General features: G+C 46.1%; 1 protein-coding gene across 14 annotated transcripts in view; it reads left to right on the top strand.

Annotated features, from left to right (window-relative positions):
* Positions 1–27470, top strand: part of LOC140201781 (fibroblast growth factor receptor 1-like) — a 214866-nt gene extending 187396 nt beyond the window's left edge. For all 14 annotated transcript variants that reach the window (XM_072266459.1, XM_072266455.1, XM_072266451.1 and 11 more), the window contains 8 exons: positions 5806–5927; positions 12628–12738; positions 15258–15448; positions 18213–18335; positions 20582–20652; positions 21620–21757; positions 23191–23296; positions 24169–27470. In XM_072266459.1, coding sequence (XP_072122560.1) covers positions 5806–5927; positions 12628–12738; positions 15258–15448; positions 18213–18335; positions 20582–20652; positions 21620–21757; positions 23191–23296; positions 24169–24345 — 1039 coding nt within the window. In that variant the 3' untranslated portion in view covers positions 24346–27470. The remainder of the gene's footprint in view (positions 1–5805; positions 5928–12627; positions 12739–15257; positions 15449–18212; positions 18336–20581; positions 20653–21619; positions 21758–23190; positions 23297–24168) is intronic.
* Positions 27471–27987: the final 517 nt, after the last annotated feature.

Raw genomic sequence — 27987 nt, 5'->3', positions numbered from 1 at the left:
TGGACTATTCCTCTTCTCACTCTGTCTCTTGCAAAAACGCCACCCCCTTCTCGCAATTCCTCCGTCTTCGCCGCATCTGCTCTCAGGATGAGGCTTTTCATTCTAGGACGAGGGAGATGTCTTCCTTTTTTAAAGAAAGGGGCTTCCCTTCCTCCACTATCAACTCTGCTCTTAAACGCATCTCCCCCATTTCACGTACATCTGCTCTCACTCCATCCTCCCGCCACCCCACTAGGAATAGGGTTCCCCTGGTCCTCACCTACCACCCCACCAGCCTCCGGGTCCAACATATTATTCTCCGTAACTTCCGCCACCTCCAACGGGATCCCACCACTAAGCACATCTTTCCCTCTCCCCCTGTCTCTGCATTCCGCAGGGATCGCTCCCTACGCAACTCCCTTGTCCATTCGTCCCCCCCATCCCTCCCCACTGATCTCCCTCCTGGCACTTATCCGTGTAAGCGGAACAAGTGCTACACATGCCCTTACACTTCCTCCCCTACCACCATTCAGGGCCCCGAACAGTCCTTCCAGGTGAGGCAACACTTCACCTGTGAGTGGGCTGGGCTGATATACTGCGTCCGGTGCTCCCGATGTGGCCTTTTATATATTGGCGAGACCCGACGCAGACTGGGAGACCGCTTTGCTGAACACCTACGCTCTGTCCGCCAGAGAAACCAGGATCTCCCAGTGGCCACACATTTTAATTCCACATCCTGTTCCCATTCTGACATGTCTATCCACGGCCTCCTCTACTGTAAAGATGAAGCCACACTCAGGTTGGAGGAACAACACCTTATATTCCGTCTGGGTAGCCTCCAACCTGATGGCATGAACATCGACTTCTCTAACTTCCGCTAATGCCCCACCTCCCCCTCGTACCCCATCTGTTACTTATTTTTATACACACATTCTTTCTCTCACTCTCCTTTTTCTCCCTCTGTCCCTCTGAATATACCCCTTGCCCATCCTCTGGGTCCCCCCCCCCTTGTCTTTCTTCCCGGACCTCTTGTCCCATGATCCTCTCATATCCCTTTTGCCTATCACCTGTCCAGCTCTTGGCTCCATCCCTCCCCCTCCTGTCTTCTCCTATCATTTTGGATCTCCCCCTCCCCCTCCAACTTTCAAATCCCTTTTACTCATTCTTCCTTCAGTTAGTGTTGACGAAGGGTCTCGGCCTGAAACGTCGACTGCACCTCTTCCTGGAGATGCTGCCTGGCCTGCTGCGTTCACCAGCAACTTTTATGTAAATTCAGGATGTGTTGGGAGGGTGTTAAGTGCAGGATGTATCAGGCAGGTGGTCAGTGCAGGATGTATTGGGAGGGTGTTAAATGCGGGATGTATTGGGGGTAGCTAAATTCAGGATGTATTGGGAGTAGGTAAATTCAGGATGTATTGGGAGGGTGTTAAATGCAGGATATGTTGGGAGGTGGTTAAATGCAGGATATATTGGGAGGGTCTTAGATGCAGGGTATACTTGGAGGATGTTAAATGCCGAATTTATTGTGAAGAGTATTAAAAGTTGAATGTCTTGGGCCCCCAGATGGGACTTACAGACTGAATTGGCATTGAGTGAGTGTGTTAAACCCTTTTTTCTCCATTAAATGTGCTTCAGAACCATCCATCTCCTCAGTTAAACCATCCAACTGCCTCTCAACGTCCACTGCCTGATTATTCCAAATACTTGGAGCTCTTTGCACGACAAAACTTACTGCTGTTTACTTTTCATGTACCGAAATTCAGCTGATAAAATCCAGCTCAAACAGCTGCCTCAACCATGTGACATTCTGTGCATCATTCTTCTTGGCTGCCTCCTCCGCTGCACACCATAGTTTGTGCTTCTCGAAACTTATTTCAGTGCCCACAGCACCCCCTGCTTCACACCAGGGGCTCAAAGGTGAGGCAGTGCCAGATATTTATTCAGGTTGTTCCCTACGCTCAGCAGAAACTTATCCCAATTTGAAAGAGAAGTTTCGGGAGTAAAATAACAATCTGTACTTAACAAGAGAGGGCGGGGATCAAGAAAAATGCTAGATCAAAAATGAGAGGTTATAGATTGGTGGTAGACCAGAGGGCTGAGAATTTCTCAGGAGCCAGCAGGGTGTGGCTACAGGGCTAAAACGTAAATTGATGGTGTAAGAAAACTGACAAGATAAATAAAAATAGAAAGTGGGTAGCTGGGGTTGGTGTTGGGAGTCCTGGATGGTGAGACAGGAAAATTAATAAAAGGAAATGTCTGGTAAGTCAGTACCTAATGGAGGATGCTGCCAGTATCTCAAAAATAGCAGATAGGCTGGTTTCAAATAGTTGGGAAGGACTTGTTTACAGTCCTAACACAAGGAATTGGGATAACTAAGGGGATTGCTGGCACCCAAGGGTTTTGAAGGAAGTGGTTGCATCTGTAGTAGAGCTGTTAGATGAAGTTTTGCAGAGCTCAGTAACTCCTGGGGGGAATAACAGATTGAGAAAACCACAGTTGTGACCTCTAGTTCAAGCAGGGCTGGAGACCAAAAGCAGCTGACTATAGGCCTGTTAGCTTGGTGTCTATTAATGGCAAGGTACTGGAGTCTATAATCAAGGACGAAGTATAGTTATTAGAAAAGAGCGCCTTAGTAGCATAGCGTTCAGCGCAGCGCTGTTACAGCTCGGGGCGTTGCAGAGTTCACTTCCGGCGCCATCTGTACGTTCTCCCTGTGGAATGTATGGGTTTTTCCAGGGTGCTCCGGTTTCCTCCCGCAGTCCAAAGACGTACCAGTCGGTAGGTTAGTTGGTCATTGCAAATTGTGCCGTGATTAGGTTCGGATTAATTGCGTTTTTCGGGGGTTTGCTGGGGCGGCATGGATCGAGGGGCCGAAGGGCCTTCTCTGCGCTGTATGGCTAAATAACAATAAAAACTTACTGTAATCAAATCAATGTGGCTTTATACCAGCTAAATCTTTCTTGACAAATCTGCAGAAGTTCTACACAAATACAAATTGAACTGATGGAGAGAACCCATAGATAGCTTCACAAGCGTGAGAAAATCTGCAGATGCTGGAAATCCAAAGCAATAGACAATAGGTATGGGAGTAGGCCATTCAGCCCTTTGAGCCAGCACCGCCATTCACTGTGATCATGACTGATCATCCACAATCAGTATCCGGTTCCTGCCTTATCCCCATAACCTTTAAGAGCTCTATCCATCTCTTTCTTGAAAGCATCCAGAGACTTGGCCTCCACTGCCTTCTGGGGCAGAGCATTCCACATATCCACCACTCTCTGGGTGAAAAAGTTTTTCCTCAACTCCGTTCTTAATGGCCTACCCCTAATTCTTAAACTTTTCACACACGCGATGCTGGAGGAACTCAGCAGGCCAGGCAGCATCTATGGAAAAGAGTAAACAGTCAACGTTTCGGGCTGAGATCCTTCATCAGGGCTCAGGTCTTGGCCTGAAATGTCGACTGTTTACTCTTCTCCATAGTTGCTGCTTGGCCTGCTGACTTCCTCCAGCATTTTGTGTGTGTTACCATATTTAGATCGTAGTTGGTTTTCCAGAACTCTTGACAAGATGCCTCATAAAAGGTTGATCTAGGAGATTGTAGCACCAAGGTGCCGTGGGAATGTGTTGCCATTTGAAGTTGGATACAGAGAGCCATTATATATATGTTGTTTTCAGAGTGGAAGAATGTAATTAGTGGATCAGTTCCTGGCCCTCGGTGATTTGCTATTTACATTAATGATGTGGGCGAGAGGGTAGAGTTTAATATATCCAAGTCTGCCAATGACATAGACCTCATGGGAGGGCATGCAGCTGTGAGGATATTTGGACTCCACAACAGGATATAAATAAATTGGATTGAGTGGGTGACAACTTGGCAAACAGATTTTAATGTAGGAAAATGTGAGGTCAGGCATTTCAGACTATTATATAGAAGGAGGTACATTGTAAACAAGTGAAGTACAGAGGGTCTAGCTGTTCTTGTACAAATAAATGACCAACGCAGCAAGTGCTTGCAAAGGCAAGTGGCATGTTGGTCTTTATTTGCAGGAGGGTTGGAGTTTAGAAATATTGTTGTTGCAATTTTAGAGGGTGTAATGCAGAAGTTAGCAGGCTGCTCCGAATAATTAGGGTATATGACATGTTGGTTTTTCATGGATTGGAGGTTATGTACGGGGGGGGGGGTTCCAGCTGTACAGGGTGTTGCTGAAGTCACACCCGGAGTATCGTGCACAGTTTTGGTCCCATTGTCTGAAAAACGACATGCTGATCCAAAAGAGAAAGACTCAGCTAATATCTGGGATGAGAAAATTGTCACATCTATGCACAAACAATGAAAGAAGTTGGATCTGTACTCCTTGTGGTTAAGAAGAACGAGGGGTGATTTTATTGAAACATGTTTATATCCTGGTGGGAATCATGACAACATAAGAGCATAAGAAATAGGAGCAGGAGTAGGCCATCTGGCCCGTTGAGCCTGCTCCACCATTCAATAAGATCATGACTGATCTGGCCATGGACTCATCTCCATCTACCTGCCTTTTCCCCGTAACCCTTAATTCCCTTAATATGCAAAATTCTATCCAACCTTATCTTAAATATATTTACTGAATTAGCCTCCACTGCTTCATTGGACAGAGAATTCCACAGATTCACCACTCTCTGGAGAAAGCAGTTCCTCCTCATCTCTGTCCTAAATCTACTCCCCGGAATCTTGAGACTATGTCCCCTGGTTCTAGTCTCATCTATCAGTGGAAACAACTTTCCTGCCTCTATTTTATTTATCCCTTTCATAATTTTATATGTTTCTATAAGATCTCCTCTCATTCTTCTGAATTCCGGCGAGCACAGTCCCAGGCGACTCATAGTCTAACTCTTTCATCTCTGGAATCAACCTGGTGAACCTTCTCTGCACCGCCTCCAAAGCCAGTATGTCCTTCCGCAGGTGAGGAGACCAGAACTGCACGCAGTTAGTTGAGAGAGTCTTGCAGAAGGGGACATTGTAAAGAAGGAGCAGTTAGTTAAAACTGAGACGCACAGAAATTCTTACCATGGGGTGGGGAGGGGGTTGAATCTCCAGAATTTTCTAACCCAGAAGGTGCCGAGGCCAGATCAGTGAGGGTGTTTTTTCAAAGATCACGGAATGCTTGTCTTTGAGGAACTAGAACACTGGGGCGGGTCAGTCATCATCATAGTCAGTGAAGACTTGAAGGACCAAGTGGCCTACTCCTGTTTTCCTTCGTTCTACTCCTCTGTGGTTGGCTGGAAATGGGGCCAGTGCTAAATGCTGCAATGGCTTCCTAGGAGACGAGCAAAAGCAATCCAGAGAGGGAGATAGTCAAGTGGGTATGAAGGTAAAGAAGAAAGTTGTTCATAAAGCGAAATATTATTTGGATTACACTACTGTGTAGAACATCCAGAGTAGGGGTTCCCAACCTTTTTTATACCATGGACCAGTACAATTAAGCAAGGCGCCCGTTGACCCAGGTTGGGAACTCCTGATCCAAGGAGAACTGGGAGACTGAAGTGTGAGAGCCTTTTATCATTAATTTCACATCTCCGTGTGATGTTTTGGTGAAAGGTTTCTTGGACGTCGGTGGTGCCCTGCTTCCCAATCCAGTGATGTGGTGCGTCCTATTCCCCAGAGTTCGTGACCTGGCATAGGAGCCAGCTGTTTCTCTGCAATTCCCCCAATCTCGGCTGCCTTGTGCCTTTGATCTCCTCTGCCGCCGCGGTGTGGGGTGGGTGGATAAACGTGGTATCGGTTACTCAGCAGGGCTCATCTGCAGACACTTCAACCTCCGTGTGTTCCTGCATATCACCCCCTAGGCTGACCCTGGGTAAACCGCTTGGCGAAGGCTGCTTTGGGCAGGTGGTGATGGGAGAAACCGTTGGCATCGACAAGGAGAAGCCCAGCAAACCGGTCACTGTAGCCGTCAAAATGTTGAAAGGTGAGTGCCAGCCCATCCCAGACACCTCTACTCTCAGAAAATCACTGACTGCCACACCATAACAGTGACCATGGAGGTGGCAGATTGTCATTCAATGCAAATTTATCATCAGAGTATGTATTTGTTACCATAACCACCTTGCGATTCACTTACTTGCGAGTGGGACTTCCGGGTCATCAAGGGAATGGCGGCGTAAGGAAAAGGTCTCTCGACAAAAAAGAAGGTAAACTGCCCCATAATCGAATTTAGACAAATACTTAATATTGCATAACTATATTAATAAAAGGGGCAAGGATGATGTCTAAGAACAAGATTAAAAAGTCCGCTCCGAAGGCTGATAAACATAAAGAGACGCAGCAAGGCGACGGGCCTAGCTCCCCCACGGCAAGCCAGGACGGAGATAATGAGGGGGAATCCGTCCTTGATTCTCGGAGAGATTCGCGAGTTCCGACAAGGTAACAGCAAACAGCTGGAAGATATTAAAGGAAAAATAGTAAAAACTAACTCGCGGATAGATGAAGCCGAAGCGAGGATTGTTGGAATTGAAGAGAAGCTACAAAATGCAGAGGAGGTGATAGCAGAAATGCTGAAGCTGCAAGACCAGCTCCAGTGGAAACTAATAGATCAAGAAGGCCGCTTGAGAAGGGAAAATGTGAGGATTTACGGAGTTCCCGAAGGAACTGAAGGTAAACCCGGATTGATGATTCCCTTCGTGGAGAAGCTACTTAGAGAGAACCTTGATATACCGGCCGCAAAAGACCTACAGATAGAAAGAGCTCACTGCGCGTTGGCACCACAGCCTCCAGCAGGCGCCCAGCCCAGATCGATTCTGGTCAGATTTTTCAGTTACAGAACTAAGGAAGAGGTGCTTAAAAGGGCATGGCAAAAGAAAGGTTTCATGTGGAACAACTGTAAAATCAGTTTAGACCACGACTACGCACCGAGGATTCTTGCCAGACGGAAGGAATATATGGAAACACAGAGAGTCCTGAAGGAAAACAACATCAGATTCAAGACCCTGTATCCAGCTCGGCTGAGAGTCTTTTACGACGAAGGGACAAAAACTTACGCTACGGTGGAGGAGGCAACATTGGACCTGGCGGACCGGGGACTACCTATTAAAGTTATCACCCAACCGGAGTCGCTACTGGAGAGGATTCGGCAGAAGTCGTGGCAGTTAGTGGGGCGAGGACGCTCCACACGAACCAGAGTGTCAAACTATAAGGAAAAGCTGCAAATATTCAGACGCGAATGTACAGAGAACACAGATTAATTAAGAGAAATGACTGAAAAGAGTAAATCGGACTTAAAGGTAAAATGAAAACTGGTAACTGAAAATAAACTAGACGGAATAACTTGAATGATAGCAAAATGGTCGAGACATAAATAGGAGAAAATTCTCTATGATTATTCAAACTGCTGAGGGCCCTCTAACACAGGGTGAAGATAGAGGTTATCCCTCTGAACTGAGGCGGGTCGGTGCTCAGGCCTCACTGTGGGAAGTCGGGAAAAATCTTCAAATGTTGCACGTTCAAAAATGTCTAGGGTGTGGTTATATGTCTTGGTTTACTGTTGAGAAGGGATTGCTTACTGTTTGGTTAGAAAAGGAGAGTGTTTGTTTTCTACTAGAGAAAAATGCAAACTGAATTGGTAAAAATAATTTCCTATAATGTTAATGGGGTTTTGAATCCAATTAAAAGAAATCAGATTATGTCTAAATTGAAAAAAGAGAGGGCACAAATAGCTTTCCTCCAGGAAACACATATGAACCAATCTGAACATGGAAAATTAAAAAGAATGGGCTTTAAGCATGTATTTTATTCATCATATAAATTGAGTCACAAAAGAGGGGTAGCTACTTTAATATCAAGTACTCTTAATTATGAACATATTTCAGAGACTTGAGACAAAGAAGGACGGTTCGTAAAAATCACAGGAAGAATAGAAGGTACAGAAATAACATTGCTGAATGTTTATGCTCCTCCAGGTTGTGAATGGTCATTTTATAGACACGTTTTTGACCTAATGGTCAGTTCTCAAGGGGTAGTAATTTGTGGAGGGGATTTTAATATTAGATTAAATCCTATATTAGATTCTTCAAGAATAGTTACTCAGAATAAACCTCTGACTTGGAAAGTGAACTCATTGATGGAGGAGTTGGGAATTATAGATGTCTGGAGGGAATTACACCCTACTAGTAAAGATTATACATATTACTCTTTCCCTCATTCAGCCTATTCAAGGATAGACTATTTCTTTATCTTTAATACAGATAGACTCAGAATAAAAAACTGTAATATTGCAACAATTGATCTATCGGATCATAGCCCAGTCTCTATGTCTCTAATCCTGGAAAGGAAAATGAGGAAAACACTATGGAGGCTAAACTCACATATACTCAATAACCCGAAAGTAATGGAGAGATTAAGGGGAGAAATCAAAGAATATCTAGACCTTAATGACACGGGAGAAACATCACCAGTGATCTTATGGGATACATTGAAAGCTGTACTGAGGGAAAATTATTTCCATTACCACTCACATGAAAAAAATCAATGCACAAAAATTAGCAGACCTTCAAGGAAAATTAAAACAACTTCAAGTTGTAGATAGCAACAAAAGTAATTCAAATCGAAAACAGGAAATTAGGAAATTGCAAAGTGAAATTGACGATATTTATATGTTGGAAACTCAAAGAAATTTTCTTTACCTGAGACAAAAGAATTATGAAGTAGGAGGTAAATCAGCTAGATTATTAGCATATAAATTACGAAAACAACAAGCAGACAATACAATTCATAAAATAAAGAATCCAAAGACAAAGCTTGTGGAGAGTACAATAGGGAAAATTCAAGAGAGTTTTGAAACATATTATCGAGAGCTGTACTCCCAACCCCGGGCCCCCAATGAGCCCTATATAGACAGTGTATTGAATTTTTTAGATCTACCTAAACTTACAGATTTACAAAATGAAAGCTTATTAGAACCAGTAACTGTCAAAGAACTGAACGTGGCCATCTCTAGGTTAAAGGCTCTAGGTCCCTGGGTTCTGATGGGTTTACCTCAGAGTGGTACAAGTCCCTGAAGACACAGTTAGCACCATTACTACTTAACACCTTTAATTGGATCTTGCAGAGAGGAGAAACTCCACCTTCCTGGAGAGAAGCGATTATTTCAGTTATTCCTAAAGAGGGTAAAGATAAACTAGAATGTGGCAATTATCGGCCAATTAGTGTTCTTAACTTAGATTACAAACTATTTACATCTATATTAGCGCGCAGATTGGAAAAGCTTTTACCTGGCCTAATCCATTTAGACCAGACTGGATTTATTCAACAAAGACAAACACAGGACAACATAAGGAGAACTCTGCACATATTAGAACAGGTTAATAAGAACGAGACAGAGACAATGGTAGTAGGATTGGACGCTGAGAAAGCTTTTGATTCGGTTAGTTGGGCATTCCTATACAGAGTGTTAGGAAGATTCGGCTTTCAAGAAAAGTTTATTAAAGTAATTCAGACTCTATATGACAGCCCTACAGCCCGAATTAAGATAAATGGAGACCTCTCTGACTCCTTCATCTTAGAGAGAGGCACTAGACAGGGATGCCCAATTTCTCCTCTCCTTTTTGCGCTATATATTGAACCGCTTGCCCAACTAATAAGACAGAGCGAAATCTTAAAAGGTATCAAGGTGGCAGGGATTGAACAGAAAGTGGCGTTATTCGCAGATGATGTTTTGGTCTATCTGAGTGAACCAGAAAAATCATTTATAGGATTGTTTACACTGTTGGATGACTTTGGGAAGATATCAGGTTATAAAATAAATGTAAAGAAAACGCAGGTTATGTCCCTAAATTATACACCATCCAAAAAATTGCAGGATACATATGATCTTAAGTGGGAAGCTAAATCATTAAAATATTTAGGAATAACCCTGCCGAAGGATCTTTCAACACTGTCACAGATAAATTATGGGCCATTAATCTCAGAGATAAAAGCAGATATGCATAGATGGAATCTTATCCCCTTTTTAAGTTTAAATTCAAGGATAAATACTATAAAAATGAATATTCTTCCTCGGTTATTGTATCTTTTCCATACTTTACCGGTGGAGGTGGATGATAATCAATTCAGGGAATGGGACAAATGGATTTCCCACTTCATTTGGCAAGGAAAGAAACCTAGAATTCGATATAACACCTTACAGTTAGGGAAGGAAGGAGGAGGTATGGTTCTTCCTTGCCTGAGAAATTATTTTTATGCCTCACAGATAACCCCTCTGTTATATTGGTGTAATAGGGAATATAAGGCTAGATGGAAAGAAATAGAATTTGGATTAGTTGACAGTTTTCCTCTCCAGGCCTCAATAGCTGACAAAGGATTGATGGCCCAGTTGGAAAAATTTAAAAACGCTTGGATAAATCTTACATTAAAAGTATGGCAGAAGGTGGTTAATTCATGTGGAATTAATAACATGTTAAAACTCTTTAGATGGTGTGCATATGATACCGAATTCCTTCCCAACAGAGGAGATAAAAGATTTGAGCTATGGATAAAGAAAGGTCTTACAACCTACCTCTCATTTATAGATAAAAGAGTATTACAAAGTTTCCAAATCCTGCAGGACAAACATGGCCTAGAACATAATGACTTTTTTAGGTACCTTCAAGTACGAAACTATGTTAACCAGAGTTGTAGATATACAGACCTATCAACAGTAGAATTAGAATTTTTCAAGATTCTGAATTCGGCTTGCAGTTCAATACCTAGTTTCTCGATTATATAATGCACTCTCCCATGCTAAAAATGTAAATACACTGTATATTAAAGAGAAGTAGGAGAAAGAAGCGGGGTTGGTACTTTCAGAGGAGGCTTGGGAGAAAATCTGCAGCTTTCAATGGTCCTCGACTAATTCTTTGACTTGGAGAGAACATTGTTGGAAAAACATTATAGGATACTTCAAGACCCCATATCAGGAAAAATATAAAGATACAAATGTGATGTGTTGGAGAAGGTGCGGCTCCAAGGAGGCAAATCATTTTCATATTTTTTGGGATTGCCCTAAATTAAGTCTATTTTGGGAAGGTATTCATAGAACATTAGTTAAGGTACTTGGGTCCCAGATACCTCTGAACTTTGAGACGCTCTATTTGGGGCATGTATTGTTTCTTGAACAGAAGGAAGATATAAAGTTGCTGCAGGCCCTCTTAGCGGCAAGTAAGAAATCAATCACTAGAAAATGGCTAAGTCCAATACCACCTACATTAGAAGATTGGTACGAAATTATCTTGGAAATATTCAAAATGGAAAAGTTGACTTACTCCCTGAGAACGCAAAAAGAAAAATTTTATCAAATCTGGAATAAATGGATTGAATATATAACCCCAATGCGAGCAGACTTTAGATGACTCTCCTAATGATTTATACTGCTCTTCTCATCAACACAGTAATATTGCGAACGTAAGCACCCCTAGTCTAAATGTTTGTTTTTTTTTTGTTTTCTTTTGGAAAATAGAGAATTAACACAAGTAAAGGGAAAGATTTGGGAAAGGGATAAAAAAATGAAAAAATTAAGTAAGTAAGTACATAGGGATTGGATAATTATGTCTGCGGGCAGGAGCAAGCATGAACAAATTAGGATATAAACACCTACAATGGTTGATACATAGGCTTATATACAACATTTTGGACCAGTGGAAATGGTCCAGAAGGGTTATATGGAAACTATTATTACCATTTTTCTTAACAACTAATTCCATTACTTAGCCTAATAGGTTAGATTTACCACAGTACATAATTATCTATTTAAATGTTTATTTTCCTTTTATATCATCTCAATGTGTACTTAAGAATGTATAAGTAATTATAGTTTTATACATATAAAAAAATGGAAAAGGTTATATGTGTGAAAAAAGTACATGATATTTGTGAATTCCTTATCCAAATAAAAATAAGATTTAAAAAAAAGAGAGATTCACTTACTTGCAGGCACATACAGGAAAAAAGAAATACAATAGAATTTTATGAAAAATTATAGAAGTGGGCTAAGGCTGACAATCAGTGCGCAAACAGTGATGAACTGTGCCAGTACCGGCAGTACAGTAGCATAGCGGCTGACTTACGGTTTACAGCACCCGTGATCGGGATTCAGTTCCCACTGCCCCTCTGTAAGGAGTTTGTACGTTCTCCCCGTGGTTGCCTGGGTTTCCTCCTACATTCCAAAGGTATACGAGTTAGTAAGGGTTAGTAAGTTGCGAGCATGGTACATTGGTGCCAGAAGCCTGGCAACACTTGATGGCTTTCCACTGCACATCCTCGGACTGAGTTGATCATCGATACAACAACCCATTTTGCCGTAAGTGCTGATGTACGTGGGACACCGGTGTGCCTCCCTTGTTCAGAGGGCATTAGGAATGGGTGGGAAATGCCAGCTTTGCCAGTGACATCCGCATCGCATAAAAATATGTCAAAAACAGGGCAAGGAGAATTTTGGAAGAGATTGGTGAACCTTCGCCGTGTAGGATGTGAGGTGGGGAATAGTGGGAATGTTGCTGGAATCTCTGCCCTGCTCCCTGTCACTGCTGGGTTTGCCCTATGCCAGGTTGAGTGGGCATCAGTCCATCTTTCCCCTGAGACATTTGCCTGGAGTTTCTGGCCGACGGACTCATCCTCTTCCCATTTCTCTCTTTGTACAGCCGATGCCACAGAGAAGGACCTCTCGGACCTCATCTCGGAGATGGAGATGATGAAGATGATTGGCAAGCACAAGAACATCATTAACCTACTGGGAGCCTGCACTCAGGACGGTGTGTACCACTCAAGGGGTGCTTCCCAATCCAGACTGGCTCCCATCCAATGCAATGGCTACACCATCACCACCCCAGCTAAACCATTCCTGTATGGTTCATGGTTTTGTTCAGCACATAACAACAATCCCATTAACCTATTGATTAAAATTCTGAACATTCTTAAAGGCTTTCTTTCCTCCTTACCTAAGGTGTTGATTGCTTCCTGGATGACATTTCCTCAGGACTCTCCCATTTTATTTTCTCTCACTGTGTCACCCTTTCAGTGGAGACTGTGCAACTGTGGGGTACAGCAAAGGGTTGTCTAGGGTGGGACCACTTGCATACAGATGGCATCCTATACTCTCACTCACCCCACTACCGCCACACAGTGGCTGCTGGGAGCACTGCAGCTACTCATCCAGGCAACTGTGACAGCCCCTTCCTAACCCGTCACGTGATGGGAAGATTGGGGTCAGCAGGTGCAAGGGTCAACCCCCACCTTCAGGCTTCCGCCCTTCCCATCAGACTCAGATATCAGGAAATATATTTCTGGATGTTTATCGTCACTGGGTCTGCTTCCTGGAACACCAACTCTACACTTTCACCAGACAGACTGCAGCTGAACAAGAACGGGCTTGAATCTACTGTTTGCTAGACCTTGTCTGTGCAGGTTATCTAGTGTGTCACACAAGATATCTCAAGCTCATTTCGGGATATTTTATGTTAGGCCTTTAAGAAAATAAAACATCATGAACCGCTTTGCAGGAGCTTATCAAACCAAGCTGAGTGAACCACAAGTAGCATTAGTTTGGGTGAGTTTTAACATGGTCATGAATTGGGTTTTATTAAGGTGCGTCTTGGAGCAGGAGGTGACTGAGGTTCAGGTTGGGCTCAGACTGCAGTGACAAAGTGGAAGAATGTCGGGGGTAAGGGGCCGGAGCTGGAGGAACACTGTGGGCTGGAGAGCTGTGGAGCTGCTGGAGCAGGGGTAGAGAGGGGTGAGGCCAGGGCCTCAGCAGCTGACGTGAGGAAAGAACACATATTGAGGTGTGGGGGGGGTGGGTGGAGTTTGGGACAGAGGGCATCTGGGATCAGCAGGCTGCCCACTTGGCTCTGAGGCAGTAGGTTGTAGGTATGAGTCCCATCTCAGAGAGATGAGCGTAAAGGTCAGAGGGCATCGGCAGTAATAAGAGGTTGGACAAACGTGGGTTGTTTTCTCTGGAGCGGTGGAGGCTGATGGGAGATCTCTATCGGACATAGTTTATGAGATAAAAAAAAAAGGCACAGGTAGAGTAGACAGACAGACAGTATCTTTTTCCAAGGCTTGAAGTGTCGAAAAGGTGAGAAGGTTAAGGTGATGTGAGGGGCAAGTTTTTTTACACAGAGAGTGGTGGGTGGCTGGCAGGTGCTGCTAGAGGCAGATAAATTAGGGACTTTTAAGAGACATTTAGATAGGCCCATCAGTGTGAGGAAAATGAAGGGATATGGACAAGAGATGAATCTTTTTTTCCAGTCCTGATGAAGGGTCTTGGCCAGAAACGGCGACTGTACTCCTTTCCATAGATGCTGCCTGGCCTGCTGACTTCCTCCAGCATTTTGTGTGTGTTGAAGAGATTAATTTGGTTAGCCACTTGATTACTAATTTATTTGGTTCAGCACAGCATTGTGGGCCGAAGGGCCTGTTCCTGTAGGTAGGTGAGTAGAACTGCACACATTCCTCCAAGTTAGGCCTCACCAGTGTCTTATACGACTTCAACATAACATTCCAACTCCTATACTCAATACATTGAACTATGAAGGCCAATGTGCCAAAAGCTTTCTTTACCACCCTATCTACATGTGACGCCACTTTCAATGAATTGTAGACCTGTATTCCTGGATCCCTTTGTTCTGCCGCACTCCTCAGTGCCCTACCGTTCACTGTGTAAGATCTACCCTGTTTGGTCCTACCACATTGCAAAACCTCGCACTTGTCTGCACTAAATTGCACCTGCCAATTGGAGGCTCATGCACAGTATTGGTTTCTCTACTTAGCAAAGGATGTCAGTGTCAAAAGCCATTCAAGGAAGATTTCCCAGATTAGTACTACGAACTGACAGACTTTCCTGTGGGAAAGATAGGAAAGGATGGAAGGAAAAGGATAGGAATCTGGAGTTTAGAAAAATGGTAAAGGGCTTTCTTGAAACACGTTCCTGAGAGATCCGGACTTGAGATATTAGCATGACGTTTTCTCTTGCACGAGAATCTAGAAGTAGGGTCACTTCAAAAATAAATATTGCTCTTTTAAAACTGAAATGAAATTTCTCTGAGGGTTTTGGGGCTTTGGAATGCTTTTGCAAAGGGTCCAAATATGCCAAATGGCCTAATTCTGAGGAAAGTTTCTTGGGCAAGGAGTTGCCAGGGGTGGGCATGTATGCCAAGTTGAGGTTACGGTCAGATCAACCTCAGTCTTGCTGAATGTCAAAGCAGACCAGTGGCCGAGTGCCTACTCCTGCTCCCAGTCGGTGTGTTTGTTTGACTTTGATGTTTCTCTGCAGGTCCGCTCTACGTTATTGTTGAGTTTGCTTCCAAAGGGAACTTGCGTGAGTACCTACGAGCCCGACGCCCACCTGGTATGGAGTATTGTTATAACCCTACCCACGTGCCTGTAGAGCAGCTCTCCTTCAAGGACCTGGTGTCCTGTGCTTATCAGGTGGCCAGGGGTATGGAATACCTGGCCTCGAAAAAGGTACGAGCTCCCGCTGTATGTTTAACGTTAGTTTTACTAAACTCTGCAACAAATATAAAGCAGAATACTTTAAAGGTAAAGAGGAAATGGCCGGTGTATTTGTTTTATTCTTGTCACAAGTACCGAGGTACAGTGAAGGCCACCTTGCATTCAGACTGGATCATTACACAGTGCATTGATGGAGGACAATAACAAAGCAGAATAAAGTATCAAAGCTACTGGAAAAAGTGCAAGATGATAATGAGGTAGATCATGAGGCCAAGAGCCCATCTTATCATACAAGCAGTCAGTTCATGAGTTTGATAACAGTGGGATAGATGTGCACATAATACAATATTTTCAACACACACACTCTTCAAAACAGTAGCAGATTTATTGAAGAGGCCCAGCCCAGCCTGGCCCCATCCCAACAACGTACAAGCCAAGCAACACACACAAAATGCTGGAGGAACTCAGCAGGCCAGGCAGCATCTAAGGAAAAAAAAGGTACTGTCAACGTTTCGGGCCAAGACCCTTCTACAGGTCTCGGCCCGAAACGTTGACTGTACTTTTTTTTCCATAGATGCTGCCCGGCCTGCTGAGTTCCTCCAGCATTTTGTGTGTGTCGCTTGGATTTCCAGCATCTGCAGATTCTCCCTAGTTTGTGATTTGAATGTACAAGATATCCTGAGAGTCGTCATCAGGTCCCATGTGGTTTCAGTTGGTAAGCTGGGCTCAAGTACCTCATGTCCCTCGCCCTGGTGTACACGTCAGATCAGCATATTCAAGGTTTAAAGGACTGGTCAGTCCACAGTGACAATGAGGGGGAAATTGCTGGGTCGAAAGTTTGGACTTTTCTGCTAAACTGAATCAAGACACTTTTCTCCACATTATAAATCATGCATTGCAAAGCTCGGCAGCATTCAGAGAGAAGAAATTCCTCCTCGTGTCAGTTTAATTGGGCATGCCCTGGTTCTAGGCAATTTGTTGTATGAGGAGGGACTTGGAGCTGTGTTCAGTATATAATAATGCAGTGCATTCATTGCATGCATGCACAGGAGGCATTTTGCGTTGGGTTGAGTGATAAGTGCTAGCCTCAACTCCTCTTCTGCATCAGTTCATCATAATACTCAGTTCCTCAACCTTTCAAATATTTATCTCTCACCTTTAATGTATTAAAGAATGTTATGACATTCACCATCTGGAGGTAGAGAATTCCAGATTTACTACTGTCTGGGAGAAAAAATTCGTACACACCCCAAATTTAAACGACCCTACCAGCCCCTTATCTGATAGCTACATCCCATTGTACGTGGCTCTTCCACTGGGAGAAACATCCCAGCATCCACTCTGTCCAGCTCCCTGAGGATCTTGGGTGCTTGAATAAGGTCATCCCCTCATTCTTCTAAACTTCAAGAAGAACAGACCCACTGTCCAGCCTTTCTTGATAGGACAACCCTCTCACCCCAGGAGTTGGGCTCCTTTGGACAGCCTCCAGTGCTTCTCGGTAAGGTGACCAAAACTCTGCACGGTATTCGAAGTGTGGCCTCACCAACACTGTACAACTGTAATGCAGCCTCCCTATTCGTGACCTCCAACTCCTTTGCAATAAAGGCCAGCATGCTATTTGCCATTTGAACTGTCTGTTGGGCCTGCTTACCAACTTGACTCATGCACTGAAACTCCTAGATCCCTCTGAACTTCACTCACTTGCAGTCTCCCCATGTTGATAATTATCCACTTTCTGATCCCTCTTACCAAAACACACGGCCTCAGATTTCCCCACATTAAACTGCATTTGCCGAGACTTTGCCCAGTCACTCAACAAGGCCTCCCTCATGCCAGCATGCTGTGCTGGGCGCTCTATGTCTGGGAAATTCAAGGTATGTTAGTATAGTTGCCGTCTGACCCATTAATCTATCAAGTTGAGAGAAAAGTGCCATTATACTCTTTGGTAAGAACAGGAAAACAGCAAAATGTTTTTTTTACACAATGAGAGATCGAGGGAAGCTGGAACTCAGACAAGAGTCAACATTGGGTACTGCTGCTAATTAGCAGTCAGGTTGTATGTGATTCTTTATTGCTAATGTTTAGTGAGAGTGATTTATGTGGAGCGTTGGTGTAACCACATCTGGAGTACTGTATACTGACTTGGACTCCATAAAGGATTTACTTGCCTCGAGGGAATGCAGCGGAGAGACTGACTGGAAAGTGCGTCTGGATTTTAGGTTGAAACAGTCACAGTTTTTAGTGCTTCTAGAGGCAGGAGGTGAGGTTTCAAAGTGTTCTGTATCTAAGTGAAGAATTTCTCAGCAAAGGGTTGTGGATCTCCGGGATTTTCTCGCTCGAGCAGATATTCTTCAATTTGCAGGAGGGATTTGTTCCTGGAAAACATCCTGTGAAACAAAATTACATAGAAGCAAGGCTAGACAGAATGCATCATGCAGCTTTAGCTGTAAAGTGTTCCTTTGTACGGAGAACAGTAGGCCATTCAGTGCAACGAGAATTGGTGTACCCCAAGCATTGAGTGGCATTTTAGCAAAAATCCATAAATCTGTGATGATGACGTGATAATGTGTGTAAGGGGTAATAGGGTTTGGTCAGGAAGGTGCATTGTTTGGTGGAAGATTCAGCCTTGCTCTTGTAAAGTGGGAACAAGCTGTGAGGGCCAAATGGCCTTATGTTTCTAATTCTTTTGTGGTGGAAGTGTCACCTCCGCTGGTTCACAGCAAGGGTCATCAAGTCCACGGTTGCCATGGGTGATAGGAGATTTTCCTCTCTGCAGTGCATACACCGGGACTTGGCGGCTCGAAATGTGCTGGTGACGGAAGAAAACGTGATGAAGATTGCCGACTTCGGGCTGGCACGAGACATCCATCACATCGATTACTACAAGAAGACGACAAACGTGAGTTCCTGTTGGCACGGGGTGGCGGGAGCTGGCTAATGTCTACCGGCAGGTCCCTTCTGTCCAGTAAACAACCATCAGAACAACTTGCGATTATTGCTGCTTCTTGTTCATTCTGCACTGCGTGGAGCTGCTGGCAAGTCCAGCATTTATTCCCACTCCTAACTGACCTTGAGAAGTGGGGGGGGCGGGGCTACTTACAAATGCTGCCAAAGCATCCGCTGGTAAAATGTCCTCTTTGTGTCCCCTCCCTGTGTAATCTCTCCCCTCTCACATCTGCAGGCTCCTTAAGGAGTGGTCACTTGCACTGGAGGTAGCTCACAGGGCTTTGTTTTAAGAGGAACGGTTACTCTCCATGTGCTGATTACTCGGTGCAGTTTCTAACAATGAAAGCCGAGCTTATTGAAGCAACCAGGATTCCGATGCTGAGATGAGAATCAATGTTCCCTCTAATTTTTAGTAGTCAGTGTGCGCAGAAATCTTATGTTGTGCAAACTTTTTTCCTGTGACTAAAGTATGTGCACACTGAATGCACACATGGCACAGTTTATGTAGGTTTACAAAATATTTGACATAAAACTGCACAGAATAACAACAAAATAACATACATATTTAAGTCACTCAGTTATTTTTTCTCTCTCCTGCCTTTGGCATTTACCCATTCTTTGTAAACTCTATCTAGACTAATAGAACTTCCATCCAATTGATAGCTTTTGATTCTCATTAACATATCCAACTGACATTCACCTAAACGTTTTCTCAGCTTGTTTTTGAGTTGATTCATTAGGCTAAAACCTCGCTCACAGTCTGCACTAGACGCAAGAAAGGTTCCCCCAATGCCCATCAACTGTGCAAGGTCACAAAACTGTTCATTTTGAAGTACAAATGCCACCATTTGAGCAAAGTTTGAAATCGGTTTGGATTTAATTTTTTCTTGCACGGAAAATTTGAAATTATTAAACTATTACAGTATTTTCAGCTAGAAAATAATATTTTAGACATAAGGCATTAACTTGTTCATCGCCAAATGTGAAGTCACAATCTGCAATTGCGGAGAAATCAAAAGCTGACTAGTCTTGTAGCTCAACTTTGATCTCCTCTGGGTTTGATTGTTTTCGCTCTCACTCATCTGCACTCAACTGTAACATGCGTAGCACTCCTGTAACGGCTAACGACGGGTTCTGTTGCTTGAGCTTTTGTACACCGTCCAAATGTGATTTACTTGCCAAATGATGCTTCAAAAAGTCAAGTTTCCAAATATCATCCCACTTCTTTCCACTAGCAAATTCTCCAGCAACTTTAGTATCACGACAATACGAACAGATAACTCCAGTTTCCGAATCATACATCAATATTTCTCGTAGCTGAACGTTCATGACCTCATGAGCTTTCGGTGTAACAGTTTCTACTATTTTGTTAAGCCTTTCAACTTTAAACAAATTTGCAGTTCTTTTGCGCTTCCCGCCCTTCGCTTCTTTTGAATTGGACATAGCGAATCAATATTTTTTTCAATAAAAACTTAGTAAGCTATCTACGGGATTTGAAACAGATCTTTGTAAACTTTACGATATGAACACTGTCCGCCAGAGATAGTTGTCGCCGTAATGCAGCTGTACAAACCAGAACAGGAAAGGTGAGGTGACATAAATTAGTGACGTGCATTGTGGTATTTGAAAAACCGACTAACTAGTTAACAGAAACACTTAGCTAAAAGATTATTTTCAGTAAGTATAATTATTAATCACAACATTATTTTAGGTAACTAACCTTTTGTGCACACATTAATTTCCTTTGTGCGCTGGTTGAAAAACGCGTGTGCGCGTGCACGCACGCAGCTTAGAGGGAACTATGCTGATGAATCTAGGACCGGGGGTGTAGTTTCAGAATGTGTAGTCACCAGTTTCAGGTAGAGATGAGAATGTTCTCCAGATCTTCAGAATCCTCCACCCTAGTGGAGATGGAGTCATTGACCGCTCTCAGCTAGGGACTCTGGGGCCAACGGTAAAGGGACAAAGAGAGAAAGTGGAGCTGAGGCCAAGAGCAGATCAGACACATTCTCGCCTCGTCCGATTGACAGGACCAGTTTGTGTGGCCGAGTGGCCTCCTCTTGCTCTGTGTTTTTGAGACGTTAAATCTTTCTCTGCCGCTGCCGGCTGCCAGCTTGCTGTGTTCTGTTTCTGTGGCTCTGGGTGCTGAAATGTATGTGAGACTAAAGATGACCTTTCAGTTTCACCTTTGTTTTCCAGGGCCGTCTCCCTGTGAAGTGGATGGCCCCAGAGGCTCTGTTCGACCGGATCTACACTCACCAGAGTGACGTGTAAGTACAGGCGTCTGACCTGCCTGCAGGTGATGGTGCAGCCCTGGCTGCATGGTAGATGGTGAGACCTACCACCAGTGAGAGAGTGTTCTGCTCTGTGACCAAACCCCAGGCACTAACAGTTCCTCTGAAAAGAGGGAGAGCTTAAGGCGGCTGTCATAGAGCTGGACAGCGAGGGGGCAGAGTGGCAGTGTTGCTAAAAATAAAATACCACTGCCTCACAGCTCCAAGGACCCGGGTTCAATCCTGACCTCAGGCGCTGTCTACGTGGAGTTCGCACGTTCTCCCGGTGACCATGTGGGTGCTGTGCAGGTGATCCAGCTTCCTCCTACATCCCAAGGGCATTAATCGTGCACGTTAGTTGCTTTTGTGTTTTAGGCAGGTGGTAGAAGTATTGAGAAAGCTGCTGGAATTGAGGGAGAATCGGAGCTAATGGAATTGCTCTAGGGGCTGTTCAGCCCATCTAGGCTCTGATAGCTGGCAGTACACTTCCAGCAATTACATGCCAGCACACTTCACAATAGGAGGGGGGCCGTTTGACTTATGGAGTTACGATGATGCAGGGAAGCTGGCGCGTGACCAAACGGTGTGGTCAGGGTTGAAGGAGTCCCAGGGGCAGTGACGTATCTGTACTCTGAGTAGTGCCCACCATGGGGATCGGTGAAGGGGTGTGGGGGGAGCTGCTGTTCCATCTCAAATGCCCAGTGGGGAGGAGGTGTTGAGGATTGGGAGGGTAAGACTCTGGAGAAGCGGACAGGCCCATGTTCGGGGGAACAGCCACCTGAAAGCCAACAGCGTTTCTCAGTTGCTCCTCCCCGAGCAAGCAGAGTGCTCCTACTGCTGGAGTTGCTTCGCGCCCCCCCCCCCCCCACTTTCAGGGGCCCAACCAGATCTGTCTAGGTAATTGCCAGGGGAGGAGCTGTTCAATGACCATCTGCCTGCTAACCCAACTCTTCCTGCTCGCCAGCTGGTCTTTCGGGGTGCTGCTATGGGAGATCTTCACGTTGGGGGGGTCGCCGTACCCTGGCATTCCCGTGGAAGAGCTCTTCAAACTGCTGAAGGAGGGGCACCGGATGGACAAGCCCTCGAACTGCACCCAGGAGCTGTGAGTAAAGAGAGTGGGGCCTCGACCGCTAGTGAGGAGGGGTCTGACACAGTCCCTCTGGAGACCCATACACTCCCAGGTGGCGGGGGTGTAGAGGGTCTGCTGAAAAGCAGGCCCTTCCAGGGAGACAGACCATAAAACCGTATGACATAGGAACAGAATTAGACCATTTAACCCTTCGAGTCTGCTCCATCATTTCATCACAGCAGATCCATTTGCCTCTCAGCCCCATTCTCCTGCCTTCTCCCTGTAACCTTTCACATGCTGACTAATCAAGAACCTATCAATCTCTGTCTTTATTATACCCAATGACTCGGCCTCCACAGCCACCAGTGGCAATGGATTCCACAGTTTCACCGCCCTCTGGCTAAAGAAATTTCTCCTCATCTCCATTCTAAATGGGCGTCTCTCTATTCTGATCCTAGGCTCCCTCACAATAGGAAACACCCTGTCCAGAGACATCAGTGGTTCCTCATATAATAAGCCTTTCTTTCCCAGAATCATTCTCCTGAACCCTCACATGAGCGCATCCCTTCTTAAATAAGGCACCCAAAGCTACTCGCAGTACTCCAACTGAGGCCTCACCAGTGCCTCGCATTACATCGTTGCTTTTACATTCTCCGTGAGAGCGGTTCCCTCACGTGGTTATTCGCACTTCTCCCCTCTCCCCCAACCGTGCCTCCCCCCACCACCACTTTGGGTAAAGATACAAAAGATTGAGAGTGTGAGCCACCAGGCCATAAACTCCTGAGATTCCGCAGATGCCGGAAATGCAGAGCAACACGCAGGATGCTGGAGGAACTCAGCGGGTCAGGCAGCATCTGTGGAAATGAATAATCAGTCAACATTTTGGGTCAAGACCCTTCATCGGGATTGGAATGGGAGGAGGCAGAAGCCAGAAGTGGTGGTTGGTGGAGGAGGGAGTACAAGTTTGGCGGATGGTAGGTGAGACCAGGTGAGGGGGAAGGAGGGTGGAGTAAGATGTACCATCTTTTATCCCTCTGTTATCAGACCCTTGAACAAGCTTCTCAGGCATTAAAAATGAGCTTGTGATCTCCCGGTCTACCTCACCGTGGCCCTTGCACTTTGCCTGCCTGCCCTGCGCTCTCCCTGTAACAGCTTTCTACCTCAAAGTGCTTTGTGTGATCTGTCTGGATAGCACGCAAACGAAAGCTTTTCACTCTATCTTGGTAGAAGTGACAAAATCAATACGCAGCCCCTCTCACAGTGGTTCCCTCTTAACCCTCCTCATTAAATTGGTTCCCTAACGACCTGAGAACATCCATTACAGAATCCAGTTTAACAGTAAGGCCTTTCAGGGATACCGTCACAGTTTAAATCAAGCGCCTTCTTCTCTGAGGCTCCTGCTTGGGGATGCACTGTTCGTTCACGGGTCGCTGTTAACTGAGCTGCCTCCCTCTCTCCCTGCCCAGCTACATGACGATGAGGGACTGCTGGCACGTCATGCCCTCTCAGCGCCCCACCTTCAAGCAGCTGGTCGAAGACCTGGACAGGATTTTGGCGATGACGTCAAATCAGGTGAGAGCACGGGGGCCGAGGAGGCGGGGGGGGGGGCGGTGGAGAGTCACCCTTCCGGGAACGTGCCCCCCCTCCTGAGCCCGTGCCTGACACGTGACTTAATGCCCAGCCGCGGTTGGACATGGCTGACACTTGTCCCATCCCTGAACTGCTCGGGTTCCTGCTGGTCGCCAGCCTGGTAATGGGAGAGCAAACAGATGACCTCCGCAGTGGCCAGATCCTCTCCCATTTGGGCCCCCCCCCACTTTGCAAAGATACCCTTGGTGTATCCCATGGGAAGTGTAGAATGTGTTACCCTGTCTCTTTTCCTGTTACACCTCACATGGTTCTCAGTTCTCTGATTCTCTTACATACTAATTAATGAGGAACCTTCACGTCCTCTACTCTACCTGCTTAGGTATTTCAAAGCTACTTCTGCAACAGAATAAGGACCTGATTCCTCTAAGCCTCAGTGCCTTGGGGCACTGCTGATGGGCAGTACGGTCTGAGGCTCAAAGGGAAATATCCCAAAGGCAACGAGCCTGCAGGATTTTTGGAAGCTCAGGAGAGTACAGAAGGCACATAATGTCTGTACCTAACCCCGACACTCCAGGAAAATTTCCATTTCCCAAGTTCCTTGAAATAATATTTGGTTTTGGGAAAGGAAATTAAGCAGGCTCGTTGCTTAACTATGCAGCCGTGAAAGAAGTCAATAGAAAGCATTTTACAGAGAGGTAGTGGTGGTTAAAAGTACATAGAGGCTGCCGCTCGCAGCCAACCCACTTCAGAAAAGCCCCGCGCACCAGACATCCCAGCGGAGGTTTTCAGAGCCCGGCTGGTCAGGGTCATTCAGAGTTTCTGCTCACGGTTTATTTTGTCTGTTGACTTTGCAGGAGTACCTTGACTTGTCGGTGTCTCTGGATCAGTACTCCCCCAGCTTCCCGGACACCAGGAGCTCCACCTGCTCCTCTGGCGAAGATTCAGTCTTCTCCCACGACCCCCTACCCGAGGAGCCGTGCCTCCCGAAGTACCCAGGACGTGCCAACGGGGGCCTGAAGAGGAAGCATTAAAGGTGGGGCCCCTTGGATCTGGTGGAGCAGAACTCCCCCAGGACATCATTCCATGAAACCAATCGCACCAATCGACGAGTCCGAACTGGTGTCTCTGCACACACCCGTGCGTATGGCAGCCTCGTCCATTTGGTGGTTACTGTCCTTTGGGGCTGCTCACTGTTCTCGAACCGACAACTGCATACAAAAGACAAAGAAATGAGCCATTCCTTGGGTGAACGTCAGTCGGGACCTTCCTGGGCTTAACAGTGACTGGCACCAGACAACAGCCCAGCGGAGTAGATCATCTGCCTGCTCTCTCCCACTCCCCACCTGTTCCCCACCCCTCGGGTGGGCATGGGGGAGATGCACTGTACCCACAGCCCCGTCTCTGAAGTGGGGCAGCAGGGGACTCGTGGCTCGGAGATGTGTTGCTTTGGGGAGAGAGAGCTAAAAGGCAGGAACATGAGTGCAGATGATGAGGGAGCACGCCTTGTAAATATGGCCAAATATGTATAAATATAAATATATTTACATGAATTTTTTTTGTAAAGTTAACAAGATTGTTGCCAGAATATTGTTGCTGCAGATTACCGTGATCCTCCCGGAAGAATGGGCTTGTCTTGTGCGTTTGTGCAGCTCATAGGCTTTTCTCCCTGCTCTCACAGAGGAGGGTATGAAGATCTCGTCCTACCTGCTGCTGAAGGCTAGGGTAATGAAGTTGTGATGTGGTGGAACAGCGTGTCAGTCCTGGGATTGTGGGCTGGCTTCACTGTTGGGTCACCGGGTCTTGGTCTGGTGATCTTTCTACTACTGGCCAGGACTGCGTTGCCCGAGATGGTATGGACCAGTAAGATAGCCCAAGGAGCATCTGCAGTCCAGTCCTTCTCAACTCCTATCTGTACTTTCTATCCCATCCCTTCCCCCTCCCATCTCTTGCCTGTGACCCTTCCAGACTCTCTATCCCATCTCCAGTCCGTTCCCACTCCTAGCTCCATCTCCTACCTCCTGACCATCCCTTCCGTGCCTCCATCCATACCCCTTCCCCAGCCCCTGTCCGTCACACCCCCCCATCCCCATCTGTACCCTTCCCCCTCTCCCACCACTCCACACTGACCGTGCCACTTCTCAGCTGGCTCTCCAGCGGTTTTCTAGGAAAATCTTTCTCTTGTGAGGGGGGTGGATTTGTCCTTTCCCTGATGGTAGACTGGTCGCCACAGTGACTGTGGAGGTCAATCAGCTTCAACTCTTGTGCCAAACTAGGGCTGACCACCCCCTCTCACTCTGTGCTGATCTTTTCCCCTCCCCTGGGCTGACCTCCTCCCCTTCCCACACACCTCACCCAGGTGACCTGATCTCTAGCCGTACCCAGCCCCCACACATCACCCTGGTGACCACCATCCCCTTCCCCCCAATACTGCTCCACCAGGCAGACACCACTTCCCATCAGACACCAAACAACACAAACATCGGCTGGTACTTACTCAGACATTGCCCCATCCCTGCAGAGTCAGCAGGTTTAGGTTGATCTGCCCCAGTCCCCCAGGTTCCCAGGTTGTGAAAGGTTCAGGCGTGGCCTCTCGGCCTGTCCCATCTTCTAATGAGGCCACAGTTGATCCATTGTCAACTTCTGAACAGCTGCCTCGCCCTTAATGCCTGAAACCATTGGTTTACACAAACCTATCAGTCTCAGACTATGAACCAGTACTTGCCATGGCTGAAGAGTTCCTCATGCCACTCCCCCACCCCCCCTGCCCCCGCGCACACACGTAAAAGGGTATCCAAATTTCACTCCTGCCTTGGACCACCCCCATCAGCAGATATGTTGGTCTTCGCATCAATCACAGCACCCCAGGGGGGCACAGTCCCGGTAATCGAATCGTCCTCAGTCTGCCTCTCCAAAGGAGTGACCTTACTGCGTTTCTGCAGGCAATAACATGCACTGCTGTTCACCGCAGCTGTTGTACAGCCTCAAGACCACTTGCCTTTCTTAATCGCCAGCCGAGGGAAATTAAGTTAAAGCCTCCGAGAATGTTGGCAGCTAAACTTCTTAGCCAGGGAGTGGGTAGAGAACGCAGCAGGGTCCGTGTGAATGGGAACGGTGTACGTGGCTGTAGTAGGTCAAGTTGCATATGTGTGTGTGTGTGTACCACAGCAAGTGTTAACCCACCCCCAGACTGACCGGGGTCTGCACTGTGATCAGTGCCTGGGGATGGGGGGGAGCGGTCAGAGCTACTTCTGTAAACGGCTGCCCCTCCGCAGCGTCACTTTTACGAATCTTGTCTTCACAGCCAGGCATTGCAGCCCCATTACCACTTCTGTCAGACTCACGTTCACAGGTTCAGCTTGAGGGAGCACGGAACCTCGCGCTGGGGTTGGGTGACCATTTGGCCCACAGGGTGGATGCTTGCCCATTGGTCATTTAGATCCCTCACAAGCCTTTCCTTATGGAGCTTATTTTGAAAGGTGCAAATTAATTTTCTTCAGCCATCTAGAACATTCTGGGTGACAACGCTTGTGTGTGTGTTTTTTTTTAAAAAGACTCTCTTACTGTTTGTGTTCTTTGCCCACTAATGTAGACCCCTGCCTTCATGATAAAGGCTCTATTTTCACTCATGAATGTACTTGGATTCATTCACCCCTGACCTCATAACACCATGTTCGTCTGCATCTAGCAGGTGTTTGGGATGGCAGGGGACTTTCTGAGGTAAAGGTGGTGTGGCAGCGGTGAGGTTGTAAACGGGCTGGGGGCCAGGCAGTGGAAGTTCTTTGTCCGAGTGTTCAAAGTGCCGACGTTTCCGGTGCGGCTGGTGTACGTCTCACAGGCAGCGTGAAAGCCACTCTGTTGTACGGAGGGTGGCGGGGGGGGGGCGCGGGGCACTTGTGTGGGTGCAGGCAGGCTGGTGTCAGGTGAGGCCGCAGAGGGCCGTTCTTGTCTGCGGGTTCACGGTGGCCGGTGAGTTCAAGGTGTACTGCCCCTGACCAGGCTGTGTGTGCATGAGAAAAACTATTGCCTAATTTATTGTTTTTTTAATTAAAAAAAAGAAATGTTTTTTTTCCCATTTTATAAATGTTTACAAGGTTTAAAATTGACCTGTAGTTATTCTCATATTTACCCTTCTATGATTAAATTCCTTTTAACACTTTATTTGCCTTTTTGGTTTCTCTGTTCTGTTTACTGTCTGATTCGTTGCTCCCCCTCTGTTTTTCCTGCCTCTGCCTCCTCATTGCTCTGTGTGTGACAGGACAACAGGGCCTGCACCACCCCTGACCCTCTCAGCAGCCTTGGGTTCTGCTGGGGCCGACTGGCTGAGGGATGTTGATTAGCTGGAACCTACTCCGAGGATCGGGTGAATTGGACTGTGGATGGAACTGGGGATCGAAGGGGGAGTTAACGTGCTGGGCCCTTAAGTGAGATTGGGGGAATGAGACTGACGGATTTTATCTACAATGGGTTAGCATGGACTGAGGGTCCTTGCGTGCCACTGTGATCTTGACTTTTGACCCCTTCCCGATGGCCGCATACCCAGGGAGTGATGGACTCTGCCCTCAGCAGGAACCCAAGTCCACCTGGTTCCTAGAACCAACCAGACCAGCCCCATGGACTTCTCCACCACTACTGCCCCCTTCCCACCTGGACCTCAGCTACTTCACTCGTCCTCT

Source organism: Mobula birostris, chromosome 8, assembly GCF_030028105.1.
Source record: "Mobula birostris isolate sMobBir1 chromosome 8, sMobBir1.hap1, whole genome shotgun sequence".
In the NCBI taxonomy this organism is placed as follows: domain Eukaryota; kingdom Metazoa; phylum Chordata; class Chondrichthyes; order Myliobatiformes; family Myliobatidae; genus Mobula; species Mobula birostris.
Note: the sequence above shows the minus strand (reverse complement) of the source record. Positions and strands in the feature narration are given on the sequence as shown.